Source organism: Rhinolophus sinicus, linkage group LG06 (assembly GCF_036562045.2).
Source record: "Rhinolophus sinicus isolate RSC01 linkage group LG06, ASM3656204v1, whole genome shotgun sequence".
Classification (NCBI taxonomy): domain Eukaryota; kingdom Metazoa; phylum Chordata; class Mammalia; order Chiroptera; family Rhinolophidae; genus Rhinolophus; species Rhinolophus sinicus.
Window position 1 is genome coordinate 93,217,523 of NC_133756.1, and position 14,535 is coordinate 93,232,057.

General features: G+C 36.2%; 1 protein-coding gene across 7 annotated transcripts in view; it reads right to left on the reverse strand.

The window, feature by feature from the left end:
* AASDHPPT (aminoadipate-semialdehyde dehydrogenase-phosphopantetheinyl transferase) overlaps nt 1-14,535 on the reverse strand; it is a 66,580-nt gene that overhangs the window by 38,622 nt on the left and 13,423 nt on the right. For 2 of the 7 annotated variants that reach the window (XM_074335536.1, XM_074335538.1), the window contains exons 3-8: nt 13,942-14,063; nt 13,147-13,308; nt 11,072-11,107; nt 5,849-5,920; nt 3,907-4,057; nt 3,475-3,577 (exon numbers count right to left, since the gene is read on the reverse strand). In XM_074335536.1, coding sequence (XP_074191637.1) covers nt 3,513-3,577; nt 3,907-4,057; nt 5,849-5,920; nt 11,072-11,107; nt 13,147-13,308; nt 13,942-14,063 — 608 coding nt within the window. In that variant the 3' untranslated portion in view covers nt 3,475-3,512. Of the gene's footprint in view, nt 1-1,770; nt 4,058-5,848; nt 5,921-11,071; nt 11,108-13,146; nt 13,309-13,941; nt 14,064-14,535 lie in introns of those variants that run through there. The other 5 variants (XM_074335535.1, XM_074335534.1, XM_074335539.1 and 2 more) reach the window with 5 other exon arrangements.

Genomic DNA, 14,535 nt, shown 5'->3' on the forward strand with positions numbered 1-14,535 from the left:
GTTTTCAGACATATCTGTGATCAAATATGTGTACATATACATGTATTTATAAATCTATTTCGTTTTCAAGTTCAAATGGTAATAGTTCAGCCAGTGAGGGGCTACTGAATTACCCAAACCTAACCAGTTTCTGAGTTTCAGACACTGAATAGTAAGGACAAAGATATAACTGAAAATTTACCCAAATTTGCTCAATTCCTGAGTTTGAATAACAAGGAGTTATGTGAATATGCATACTCATAAATGCACACGTACAAGCTCTGACAATTGAGCTCATGAAGTCATCCTAGAAAAAGTGCTACATACCTCATTGCTATCACTAGGGTCACCTTTGAAGTACTCCCCTTGGGAAGCTATGCGCTGATGTCAGTGCCTATTCCACTGTCAAAGCAATTTTGGAACTCTTTCTGGAATGACCACCAGAGCTGTCCTTGTATTACCCTTGATGTCCTGAATGTCATGAAAATGTCTTCCTTTCAATATTTCCTTTATCTTTGGGTAAAGAAAGAAGTCATTGGGGGCCAGATCAGGTGAGTAGGGAGGGTGTTCCAATACAGTTATTTGTTTACTGGCTAAATATTCCCTCACAGACAGTACCGTGTGAGCTGGTGCATTGTCGTGATGCAAGAGCCATGAATTGCTGGTGAAAAACTCAAGTCTAACTTTTTCACGCAGCCTTTTCAGCACTTCCAAAGAGTCACCTTGGTTAGCTGTCTGTCCAGTTGGTACAAATTCATAATGAATAATCTCTGATATCAAAAAAGGTTAGCAATATCGTTGTGACAAGTTTGAGAACTTAACTGTCAGGCCTCGTACATACACAGACACATTTTAAAAATCAATCTGAGTTCCAATGCATGAAACGTATAAATAAAAACCAATAAAGCTACCCATTGGGCAATATGATACCATGAAAAGAATGGTTTTGGACTCAGCAAAACATGGATATGAAGCAGTACTATGGTCCAACCCAACGCAGGACTGAACAGTTGGCAGCACCAAATGTTAAGCTTTGGTGGTGGAGGGGAATGGAGTAATCTCTGTAAGATGCCGCTAAATCTCCTATACCACTCTGCATAAGGGGACCCTACACAGGGGAGAAGCAAGCGATTCCAAGGATGATGGTGAAAGGAGATTTAAGGATGACAGCTATGCACCAGCCACAGAAGGCAAGAAGTCCAGACAGGACAAAACAGGAATTATTTCTTCAAGAAAATGGATGAAAATGATGGAACAAGTCCTATTTCTGAACATAGGAGAAGATATTCATTTTTAATTTTGGGTTGAATTAGCAGTAAGTACATAGAAACCTATGCAAAATCAAGTACTAACTCAAGGAAATAAAAATGCAGACTATAGGGTAAGAATAGCACACTCAGCTATGCACATTACATAATCTTAATCACAGACAATAATGTAAACACTGAATTACAATATAATTATGTTGGGAAAAGGGAGCAGGAAGAGAATGTGCAATGGTTGGGAAGCAGAATAGTGAAGCTTTATATTAGGAATTAAATAACTGCCTAAAATTGAAAAATCAAGCAAAACCAACATATGTATGTTATTTGGAGATATGGTTGTAAGTACCAAGAAAAAAATCACCTAAAAGATTTAAAAGAGCTTCTTCTGGGGTCAGGAAATGGGGGGAGGTCAAGGTAATGGTGTTTTTCATTTAGAAAAAAATATTTTTACACATCTATTTGATTCTTTATCTGTGTGTGCAACTTTAAGAAACAGAAAAACAAAAACACAAAATCTAGCACAGTATCTGGCTCATAAAAACTCAATAATGTTAATCAATTTATTATTATAATGACAAGACAGATGACAGTTTTTCATATCACATTACATTCATGCTAGGGGTAACAATGCTTCCTCTATTACAAATGTTACTTCACCTTTTTAAACATATTATTTACTATGCTTGGAATATGTGGGCATGCTTAATAAAATAACGAAATTATAAAACATTCCAACTTTTTTTTTTACTAAGCAAAGTATCTGATTTTACACAATTTACACAAAACTTTCAATTTTAGTAACAGAAACAATGAAATTATTTCACTTCTTGATATTTAACAATAAGACTATAACTCCCCGAGACATGCACTACAACCATATAATAGATTCTGTCATCAATATGATGGTCTTGGCATCTTATATATTATGTTCCCACTTTAAATTAAGTCCTATTTACTAAAATAAAAACAGGCAAAGACAATGAACAGGTCGTTTATAAAAGAAAGATATACAAATAGCCAATAACAACACTGACATACCAACCTCATTTGTAATGAAAGAAACACAAATTTTAAAAATAAGGAACCATTTTTCATTTGTTTGCAACGATTAAATTAGAAAAAAAAGGCAGCATCAACAGTTGACCAAGGAGTATGTAGGTGTGTGTGGGGGGGGCAGGGGGAGAGGGGGGTGAAAGGGTGTCACACATATAAAACTAACTGGCAGTGTAAACTGTACAGCCTTTTTGAAGAGCTATTTGACAATACTTATTAAACGTTTTTAATCCCTTTGAACCAATCATTCTACTTGCAGAAACTTTCTCAAGGACATAATTAAACATGTACCTCAAAATGTGGTTGTAAGGATATTCACTGCACCACTGCTTACAGTAAAATCTGCAGACAATCAAAATATCTAAGAGGAAAAAAATGAGTAAATTTGTGGCACACCTTCCTTTCAGCAGGCAGTGGGCTTCCTTCCCCTCAATGCCATTCCCACAACTTCCTCTTAGCTTCTCCCTTCTCAAGAGGCCACTCCCACAGAGGCTAATCATGTCAGAGAGCAGCTTTCACAGTGACCTGATCTGAGTCAAGGGAAACAGAGAGGAAATTTTCTGGGGGCTTGTGGGACATGTACTCCTTATGGACAAAAATGAGATGTGAGGAAAAATGGCCTTTCCTTTTATTTTTTTGGCCTTTCCTTTTCTTAGATGCAATTTTATGAAGATATGAAGCTGGAGGTTACAGCAGCAGCTCTTATGACTGACCACGAGGGAGACAAGCCTAAGGCAAAACAAACTGAGGCCGAGGCAAAAAAACACTGTCCTTAATGACACCTCTGAACTGTGTGTTGTGTGAGGTAACAAATGTCCCTGGTTACTAAGTCAATTTGATTTGGACACTGTTACCTCTGATCAAAAGCATCCTGATATGAACCACACAATACAGTACTTTAGAGCCAGTAAAAGTTATGCTACGGAAGTATATTTTTATGAACAGCAGATGTGCAGTTAAGAGAAAAAAAAATTACAAAACAGTATGTTCCCATATTAAAAAAAAAAAGTATATTAATATGGATTCATTTACCAAGAGAAAGGTCTGGAAATATAATCCAGGTTTTAGAAACAGTTATCTCTGAAATAGCTCTCTCTGAAAGATAGGAATTTAAACGTTTTCTTTGTGCGTATTTGCATTTTCTATTTTTTTCTACAATAAGCATGTACAGGCATACCTCAGAGATACTGCAGGTTCTGTTCCAGACCATCGTAATCAAGCGAGTCGTAATCTTTTTGCTAGTGGAGGGTCTTGCCTTCCATTTGTAAAAAATGCAACACCTGTGAAATGCAATAAAGTGAAGCACAATAAAGCGTAGCACAATAAAGTGAGGTATGCCTGTGTCACTTTAAGATTCTGCCACCCTTTCTATCTCTTCTGTCAATCCAATGTGATTCTGGGAAGGAAGAAAAGATAAACATGTATTCTACTCAGCTATCTTAAACTGGGAGTATGCTTTTTTAAAAGTAAAAGTTGTGTTTTTCTTTTTTCAACTGTTTTGTGAAATAAAATTTGATACTATCAGGCATTTTTTTTTTTTTTAGTGAATACAGAATATTACAAACAGTTTTGATTTCCCTTAGTTACTTATCATATCATGACTTTGTACCATTTCGTATTAGAATTTCTTCTGTGAAGCAAAAACAGTCCCAAAATGAAGGATCTTCAGGAGTCATAGGAACAGCAGATGATATTAAATCATTAAAGGTGAGAATGGTGAACTGTCTCTGGGATGGTTTAGAATCATCTTGAGATGGAACCTAAGAGGAGAAAAAAATGGATAACCTCATTGTTACACTGCATGGTAATCTTATGATCAATTTTATAATTAGGAAAATATAAGACATAAGACCAAATTACATTTCAGTAAAATTACAACATAGTAGGATTTCTAGGTAATTGTTTTTACTACTTATACTAGTGTTGCCAACATAACAAATTAAGCAAAATATGAAATAACTTGATTCTCAAGCTTCTGTATATAACAATAACCTGTGGTATTTGTTTAAAATGTAGACTTACTGAGACACACATCCAAAAATTCTGACTTAATAGATGAGTTAAAAGGGATCCCAAATATACGACAAGCAGGTTGGGCTATTCCGATAGAGGGGGCCACTGGGCAAACTTTGAAAAGTACTCTAGAGGGTGGATTTGATAAAATTCCCATTAACCACACAGAGATACAACACCTCTTTAGGAAATGATTCATTCAACATTGAATTTAAACTGTATCTTATACTCTGAGATACGTAGTGCCCCTGTTCAAAACTCAACCCAATATAGACCTCCTTTAACATTCTATACGTTCTAGTAAAAACACTATTTGGGTTACATAGTGCTTTAACAAGGTTAGTACTTATTTTATGCAATTTATGTCTCACAACTATGCTGATATGGTTGTTATCTCAATTTTTTAGATGGAGAAATTGAGGCTCAGGAAGATCAACAAATTTGCATAAGGTCACAATACAGGTTAAATGGTAGACCTGGGCCTTCTGAATAGTACCCCTGTCCTTACCTCACTATGTCATGCTGTCTAAATACGCTCCTGTCATTCAAACAGAAAGTACATGTGCAAATGTTACAAAAATATAATAAAGCTCTATAGAAACATAAGGTATTCACACAGAGTGTAGAGCTGAGGTAAGGTAGGACAGGTAACAAGGACAGAAGACCTTTAGATAACAGGGATCAATTTTAACATGCCATCTCTTTTTAAGGAAGATAATTATAATCTCTGAGGGATTTTAATCCTTTGTTAATCTATCAAAGGCATGGTATGTGGACTGACTTATTTTTTTTAGAGAAAATGATGTATACAGTGATCACACCATGTTCCCTCACATGGATTCCCTAATGATATACATATAGTTTCAATTATTTTAACATTATCAGTATTCCTCAAATACTACCATAAAATCACAACTACATGTAGGCTGAGAGTTTTTGACGTAAGGATTTTTTTTTTTAAATGTCTCCACTTACCAATCAACAGCACAAGAAAATAAAACCAGAATATGATTGCCAAGAATTGAGACTGATGCTATGTCAGAATATACAAGGTCTCTCATACATTTCATACTATAACTTTGGGAATAATTGAGGAGCGTACTATAAAAGGGGGAAGGGGTTAAATTTGCCAGATAATTCCATTACTCACTACCTATCAGCTTGGTACCCTTATATTGAAAATAGTCCCAATTCACTGGGAAATAAACCACTGTTCAGATGACTAAGACAGTGATTTTCTTGAATTTCAACTGAAACTGTGAGTGCTAGGACAGAACTACCAAAGTTTTTTCTTTGCAACATTTAAGTATTTGAACGTAAAGCAGGTAACATGCTTCTTAAAATTTTCTGTGCAATCTCAAGACGCTCTTAAGGATCTGACAACAAAAAAACACTTCTAAATCTATAATCCAAAAGCAAACAAACAAAAAAAGCTTCTAATTTGATGTAAACCAAATGAATGCTTCTATCAATAAAGAACAAACTCAACATTGATGCACGCTTTTAAAACATAAGTCAGAGAAATCTTAAAATCTTACATCCTGATGTCTAGATCCATCGGGTTTCCTAAGAGCTACAGCAACAAAATGGTGTTCATCTATTTTGCTTTCCTGAAAAATAAAAGGTTAAGTAAATACAGATTGCTAAATGCGTAAACTTAGATAGACTTTTGTTTACATTGTAAAAATCTCAGTATCTCTGTACACACACACACACAACTACTCCTCCTCTCCAAAACCATTTAAGAAGTCACAAACACTTTGAACCTTTAATCTGAATATGCCAATATATATTTCTTAATAGGGATATTCTCTCACATAACCACAGTAAATAACTGTGGTAAATTTAACATGGAAATAATACTTAAATCTATTATCTGTATTCCAAATTTTTGAATTAATCCAGTAATATCATTTATAGAATTTTCCCGCCACCGCCAAGTACAGCAGGCAGTTTAGGGTCAAGTATTGTATTCAGTTGTCATATTTTGTTAGCCTTTTGACATTAAGTATTTTAAAATATAAGCCCCCTTCTCTCCCTTTTACTAATAGAACATTGCTCATTTTTGGTTTGTATGATGTCTCTTAATGATTATTAATATAATACATTCTCAATCAGAGACTACATAGATGAAGGGTGCTATCTAGAGAAAAATCTAGATAGCCATCTGCCTCACTGATGTTAATTCTTGTATACGCTTAATGTTAGCAATTAAAAAGATTGTTAACACAGGTTTATAAACATTTAGTTAACTACATACTATAGCCTATGGAAAATAATGGTGGAATTTTATAGTTAAGACAAAGAATATGCAATTTTCTATTTTCCCCTATGTATGAGACAAAACGGTGGTGGGGGGGAGGAGATGGGGAGCTTAAAATGTAACCAATACTAAAGTTATCAGATGATTTTTAAAAGTTATTAACAACTATAAAAAAAGTAAAAAATTTCACTAGAAAGCCACTTTACTAAGGCATTCTTCCATAAGACATCAGTTGAAACAGAAAACTACAATCAGAAATAGTATTACTTAGGGATTTTTCATCCTTTACCCTCTTCTTATCTTCGTATCTTAATATATCCAAATTAGCAAAAAATGAAATTCAGTAAGGATAAATTTAGGAAAGCATGTTTAAAGAGGAAAAAATATAACTAGCTAAGTATCAGAGAAGATTTAATAGGTTATTTTCCCTTTAAAAACAAGCTCACAATATTATAACAACAAAACTATTCTTTTCGATACATAGTTATCCTAGCATTCTTTACACAGAATATATTGATAATATGAACATTATACAAAGATGTTTTGGTTATAATTACTTTTGGAAAACCACTTAGATCAGTAGTTCTGCAGTGTCTGTAACTTAGGTAAACATCAAAGGTAATCATGGGCAATAACCAGTTTTAGTGTTCAGCTTGTTTACTAACATGCCAATATACCTTGCACAATTTATCCACTTACCTCGTTACAAGCCAAAATTCAATGAGATTGATTTCAAAATAAAAATTCATCGTATCTACTCAGACCTCATCGGCATCATATAAATATGAAATTTTACACAGCAAAATTAGAAAAGCTATTTTATAATGGCTTAGTAGTCAAACATTAATATTCAATATCCCACTAGAATTAAAGCTCGATGAGGTGATGAACTTTGCCTTAAATTATTTCTGCCTAGGACAAGACTTATAATAAATTATTAGTTACAAAAGAAATGAAACCAGCTAGCTAGCTAGCTAATGAAAGCTGGTTCATTCAATGCTACTAAGCAAGATTTAATTCTAAGACTTTCTAAATTTTTAAGATTTTCCTAATCTTATAATTTTTTATCCATAAAATTATTGTGAATACCAAAATGTCCTTATAATCTCTAACAAACCCAAGGGGAGGAAAAATATTTTATCTTTTTAGGCGATAGCTTGGCATTACATTACAAAGATCAATCTGTTTCAGTAAAATTGCATATCCTCTTCTTAGTATATGTATTCTGCCTTATAAACAAAGTAAAATAAAAGTTTAAACTATTAACATAAAACATTCAAATTTTATAATTTTTCCCCAATGGACTGTATCTGTCATAAATGTTAAGATTTCTACTTATTTAAGTATTTCCCTTTCAAAAAGCGAAGAATTTCTATTTCATCTAATCTCATCATTTGAAACATTTTGGTGGTAACTTTCCTAACAGAAACTGGTTATGAAAATTAAGAACCTATGAAAATATGAGATTCCTTTCAGCATAAGATTTCCTATTTTTTCTAGAGTATTATTTTTCTAAATATGAGATACAATACTCAGATAAGTGGAAAATACTTTGGATTTGCTGTAGTAAATAATGGATTCTTGATTATGTTCATGCTATTTTAGGTCTGTAACAGATATAATGCTAAGTAAGACACTGCCCCTGCCCTCGGGGAGCACTGGGGAAGTAAAACAAGTAGATAACTGCAGAGATCAGAGGCAAAATGTGGTATGTCATAAGAAAAAAAAACTTGGTCTTAAAGGAAATAAAGAGAAGTTGGGCAAAAATTATTAAAGAAGGCAGGAAGGAGACTGAAAGTGATGGGGGTGTAGTTGAGAAGGGGGTCATGGAAGAATTAGAAAAGGAGAGCTGGGGATAGTCAAGGAATAGCAGATAGCAGGTTGTGATCTGCCTGCAAAATGGAGTCCATCTATGGAGTGATGAAGACTGAAGGCCGAAGCAAAATAATGGACAGGAACCCAGATAGGAGCTTTCTTGCATTAGTCCAAGTCAGATGTAAAGAGGGCCCACGCTGGGGAAATGGCAGGGGACACAACAGTTTTCAGAAGGGAGCATGTCACTGTTAAGTAGATAGACAGGTATGAAACGGAGAGTAGGAGGGGAACCAAAAATGGGTCTCGGCTTTTTATCCCGAATGACTACATGGTGGTACCATCAAAAAAGCAAAGTTAAAAAAATAATCACTTATAAGGCAATATGCAGAATTTAAAGTGTCTATGAAATGAATCTTCAGATAGAAACACATAGTAGTGAGAAATAGAGGAGTCTGAGAGTGGAAGAATCTGACTTAAAGACTTAGTAGTGATATATAGAAAGGTAGAGTACTTGAGAGCTAATTGTGAGAGTGGATCCATGAAAGGAAAGGAATGAACGCTTACGAAAATGTCTACAGTTAGAGGGTGGCGATGAAGCACATTTTTTTCCAGGTATGAATTTCAGGGTTTTTGTCCTCTTTTCTATACACTATTATACATTATAGATGGTTTCATAGACTAACTTCCCCTAACAGCTCTTTTAATGACAAGCCTATTCTCTCCTTAAGGCTCTCAGCTTCCATTTCAAATACGCTCTCTTTTCTTTTTAAAGATTTTTTATTGGAGAAGGGGAACAGGACTTTATTGGGGAACAGTGTGTACTTCCAGGCCTTTTTTCCAAGTCAAGTTGTCCTTTCGATCTTAGTTGTGGAAGGCGCAGCTCAGCTCCAGGTTCAGTTGCCGTTGCTAGTTGCAGGGGGCACAGCCCACCATACCTTGCGGGAGTCGAACCAGCAACCTTGTGGTTGAGAGCCTGCGCTCCAACCAACTGAGCCATCCGGGAGCTCAGCAAATACGCTCTCTTCTTGAATGTTGTTAAAGAGAAGGTATTTTTTTTAGTCTTCATTTTCTTTATAATTTTCATTTACCGTGTTCTTTTGAGTATTCAAGGAAATAAATGCTCCTTATTTCTTAGGATGCAGAATTTTACCACTTATTCTAATGATGGCACTGTCCTTTAGCTCTGCTCGGATAAGGATAGTACCCATAGCCCACTGCATCATTTACTCGGGTGCCAGTAGGTACCTTCCAGATGCACTCCTGGAGCGAACATTACTATTTCTGGTATCCTGCAGGCATTCTTTTAATGCTGCCTGCAGAAATAGGACTTTTGTTTTCAGCTTAACTAACCTGTTCTCACACTATGAAGGAGAGATTGTATGAGTCTGAAGAGATTCCGGTATTCACTGGCTATATGCATTAACTGCTGAAAACTAGTCTCCAACATGTAGTGCTTACTAGGGATTTGTCCTGGCTCCAGCCCAGGCGCAATACTTTCTCAAAAGGCCCGTATACTTAAATTTAGTTACCAAATACATATGAGAAGAAAACCTAGCCATAGGGCTAATGGTGTTTGGTCATAACTGACTGTTTCAGGAAGTAGTATCTGCACAATTGGGCAAGAGGGAGCAGACGCTGCAAAGCTGTCCTGTGCAGACCTTTCATTCAGAGGTACACTTAAGAAGTGGGGAAGGGCTGAACCTTTTTCATACCTTGTCTTCAGTTTACAAAGGAGCTAGACTCCATGGTGTAGGAATAGAAGGCAACCTATTCTCTTAAACACTTCCCTTTAAACAAGTTCTGACAATTCATTTTTCTCTTTCCCTGGATGATATCTTGAACAGATCTCATAAATGACATTTTAATCACTCTCAAGTATCAAATTTTCTCTGAATCAAGATGCTTTGTCCTGTTTAATTCAAATGCAGTTATTCTCACCTCATAAAGAGCATCTTCCTCTCACGAACTCAGCTCAAACCTAATTCTGAGTTGGAAGCCTTCAACAGGGAAAGGGACTGATTCCATCTCTCTTAATAACTCCAGAACCGCCCCCACCACCACCACCATGCCGTCCTACTTCTTCTAGAGTGGATGAATTTAGTGTGTATGCCTGAAAATGGAAAGGGTTAAGGAAAAGGAGGAAAGGGCAGTGAAGATCTCTCATGCCACAGCTGTACACTGAAATCGTTGCCCTCCCGCAGCTGCCTGCCCAAAGGCTGGGTCTTTAACTTGTGCGGTAGTGGAGGTGCCCTGACAGGAAGCTCCCACCTGAGTTCCTCAACTCCAGGTAGGCCTCCTTTGGCTCTAGGCTCACCATTCTCCCCTTAACCCCTGGTTTCTGGCTGCCCACACCAGTAAACTCATTCTGTTAAATTCACTCTCCCCTCCTGGACCTGGTTATAGTGTAATAAACAATCCACACTTAAATCTATGCACCTAACATATATGGTTTTCTTATTTACATAACTGGTACACTGAATGGGCAAAACACTCAGGGTCATTTCATAAACAACTTAATTATTCTTCCATGACTGCCTTTCAAATGTGCCCTGATGGATTTACTTTCCAACTCTTAGACAAGTTTTTAGGCAAACGTCATAGTTCTTCAGTCATTTTTGGCTTTAAAAAAAAAAAATCATATTTCAATCCTAGAACAAATGCACAGTCTCCCCCGTGGGCTCACCTTTGCTCTTCTATTCTTCCTCTTCCACTCTGGTTTCTTTAAGGTGGGTGGCAAAGAGGACAGGGATTGGAGGAAAGGGGTAAAGTAATGACAAACGCTATTGTACAAGTAATTCAGTTTTTAGAACCCTAGGTCGTATCTAATATCCAAATGCTGGGTTATCTCATGGGCTGGGCATCTGTGGAATTATCAAAGAACCACTTCCAGCTCTTTAGCCCCGTACCACGCCTGGAGCTAGAGTACATTCTGATCTCATTATTCCTGCCCTCAGCAACTAATATACAGTAAACACTCACTGCCTCTTTCTTTTTGAGTTCCGTTTGAGTGGACTCCTTTCAAAACACTTCAAGCCCAGTGGCTATCATTTTCCATAGCATGTATTTAGTCCCCAGAACTCAGACAACTTTGCCACCCAAAAAGGTGAAACTGGCCCAATCACTGTCTCTTCCCCTCCTCATTCTGTTATTAAGGCCTATTCCATTGGGCACCGTTAAGAATAAAGGATTCCCCCCCGCAAAAAAGAAAGAAAATAAAGGATTCCCCATGAGTGAAATGGCTGAGGTTTACCCCTTTAACTCTTAAAGCATTTTTAAATAATTTTGGTTACAATTTTTTAAATTGTGCTCTTTTATAGTATCCTAAATATAATTTGCTCTTTAATTGATAGAATCCGTACATTACTTGGTATGTTAGCAGGTTTGACTTTCTCAAAATACTTTCTGCCCTTGGATCCTGTAACACTACTCTCTTATTCTACTTCTAACTATTTTGGTCTTTCTTTCTCAGTCTCCCCCAACCCACCTTTAATATCAGTATTCTCTGGAGTCTGTCAGTCTGTCCTAGGGCCTCTCTCTCTTCTAACTTAGGTAATTTCACAGCTGCACCTTTAAATCCCAAGCACACGTCAACAACCATGCACATGTTAATAATTATGACTTTTTGTCCCTCTAGCCCAGCCCTTCACCTACTTGCTACCTTCATACGGGTTTCATGTCCTCTCAAACTTAAATCCCACTTGTTCTCTCGTACTCAGTTTCTCAATAGATGCTCCTGTAAGTCACAGAATAGATCGTAACATCTGACTCCTCACTTCCTTAAGCTCCACAATCATGGACAGGACTCTGATCTCATCACTCTCTACTTAACACCTGCTAAATCCTCTTGAGAAAAACCTCCTACTTTAGCCACTCATCGCTAACTCTTTATTCTGGGGAGTGACCTTCTCTGCACATGATTCAGGTCATTACTACAGGAACAACCACATTATTATGCAACCCATTTGTTGGGCTCTGGACACCTAACCACCTCCTTGGCTACAATGATGAGTTAGGAGATAAACATCTGACACAAGCTAGGCCAGGAAGTCCCTTCCCCAGGACGTTTAGGACTTGGAACAGAAAGGGAGTTCACCAATCTCAGCGGGTTGTTATACTATACATTGTTACATGTAAGGATGGTAGGCAATTGTTTCCTGCCATATACAGACCAGAGAAGTTAAGAAACCTGGTGTATAGAATGAGAAACAAGGGTGGGAGAAAACTGAAGCCAGGACCTAAAGAAAGGCAAAGTAAACTATACGAGTTCTGAGTTTTTCAGTAACATTCTACTTAATTCTGAGGTCCTATTACATGAAACACTAATAGCTTATGTCCTTTTGGCTTAAATGAATTTATGCTGCTTCTCTCACTAGCAATTCAACCAAGAATTACTGGTGACAGAAACCAAATATAGAAACCAAAATCTTTAGCCCAACCCATAATGGCCTACATGATCTTACCAGTCTAATCCGGAATCCCCTCTTCGTGGTACAGCCAAAACAACTTCCTTTGGCTGTTCCTACACACAAAAATCTTTCTATTCCAAGCCTCTTTTCCCTTCCCATTTTATTTAACTCGGTATGACATACCTTTCAAGTATCAGCTTAAACTTCAGAGTTTCCCTGACTTCACCTTCAGCACCAGGATGGGGTTCCAGTTGTGTCTAGTTTCAATGACTAGCCTCCCCAAATTAATCTCACATACATGCACACAATAAGGAAATTCTTACAGTGATAGCAATTCTGATAAATTTCTTACCTCAAATGCCCATTCTTTTTCTTCTTCCCCATCCAGAAATAAACGTGTCTCTTTGTAAACTTGGCCTATATCCAGGTTTAATGGGGATATGTCAAATTCAAGCCTTTGCAATTCAAATCCTAGCCCAACACCTATGGCTTTTATGAAGCTTTCTTTTAGTGCCTAAAATAAAAAGAAACATTTACTCTTAGAGCTTTTAATAGATAAACATTTTTCATAAAACCTACAGGTCCAACACATCTGGATTTTTAACTCTATACTACATTATGGCTATAAGCTATTTTTTTACTCTAATAGTAGCATGAAGACAAACCAGCTGTGGATCTTAAGGCAAACCAGTTAAGCTCCCAGTGCCTCTATTTTCTCATGTGTAACACGCAACAATAATAGTACTTTTCTCAGATGGCTGTTATAATTACAGTAACTAACTTACATAGAGCTTTAAGTCATGTCTTCTGGCATACAGAAAATTTTATATAAGTGTTAAATAAGGCTTCATGTGTGAGTTCCTTTAAAACAGAAATTAAGCATTATTTGTAAAAAAGTGATAAATGAAACATCTTATTTTAGCTTCAAAAGTAAGTACCTTCTAATTGACCATTAAATATAAGTTCATGTTTCTTAAATTTGTTACAATAATGCATACAAAAAAATCATGAAGTTCTCAAGTAATGACCTATTTTCTTAAAACACTGTATGAACTACTGCATAACCAAAAAATTTTGCTCCTACTTTTATCAAAGATAATAGAATCATTACAGGAATTTACTCTCAAAATTAGAAAAGAAATTATACCCAATTCCTATAAAACATATCCAGCTGAGTCCATTCGTCCTTAAAGCTTTTGATTGTTTCCCATTCTTTGTTGGTAAACTTTCTTTTCATAATATGAAAGAATTCGGAAATTGAGCCACGACCTGTCAATTGAGGAAATAAAGAATTAAAAATAGCAGTTCTATTACCAAATATGTTAAAGACAGCATATAAAAGAAAATCATAAGCCAGTCTTACTTTTAAATAGTCACAATAATATTATAATTATGTATTTGTCTCTCTTTACTACTAAGCAGGAGCTTTCCATCATCGTTCATTTGTTTATTCTACAACGATGTACAACATGTACAAATGTTGTATTAGGTTGGTGCAAAAGTAATTGCAGTTTAAAAGGTTAATAATAACTGCAAAAACCACAATTACTTTTGCACCAACCTAATACAAATGTGTAGTGAACTAATGGTTAAGAACAAATCGATCATGGTTCTTGCCCTTACACATACAGCCTAACTGGCCTATCAGAAAGCCTGGCCCAAGGTAGATGAACCACAAATGTTTACTATATGAATAAATGAACGCTAACTATTACTTGGTAAGTTACTTCCTAAATGTTCC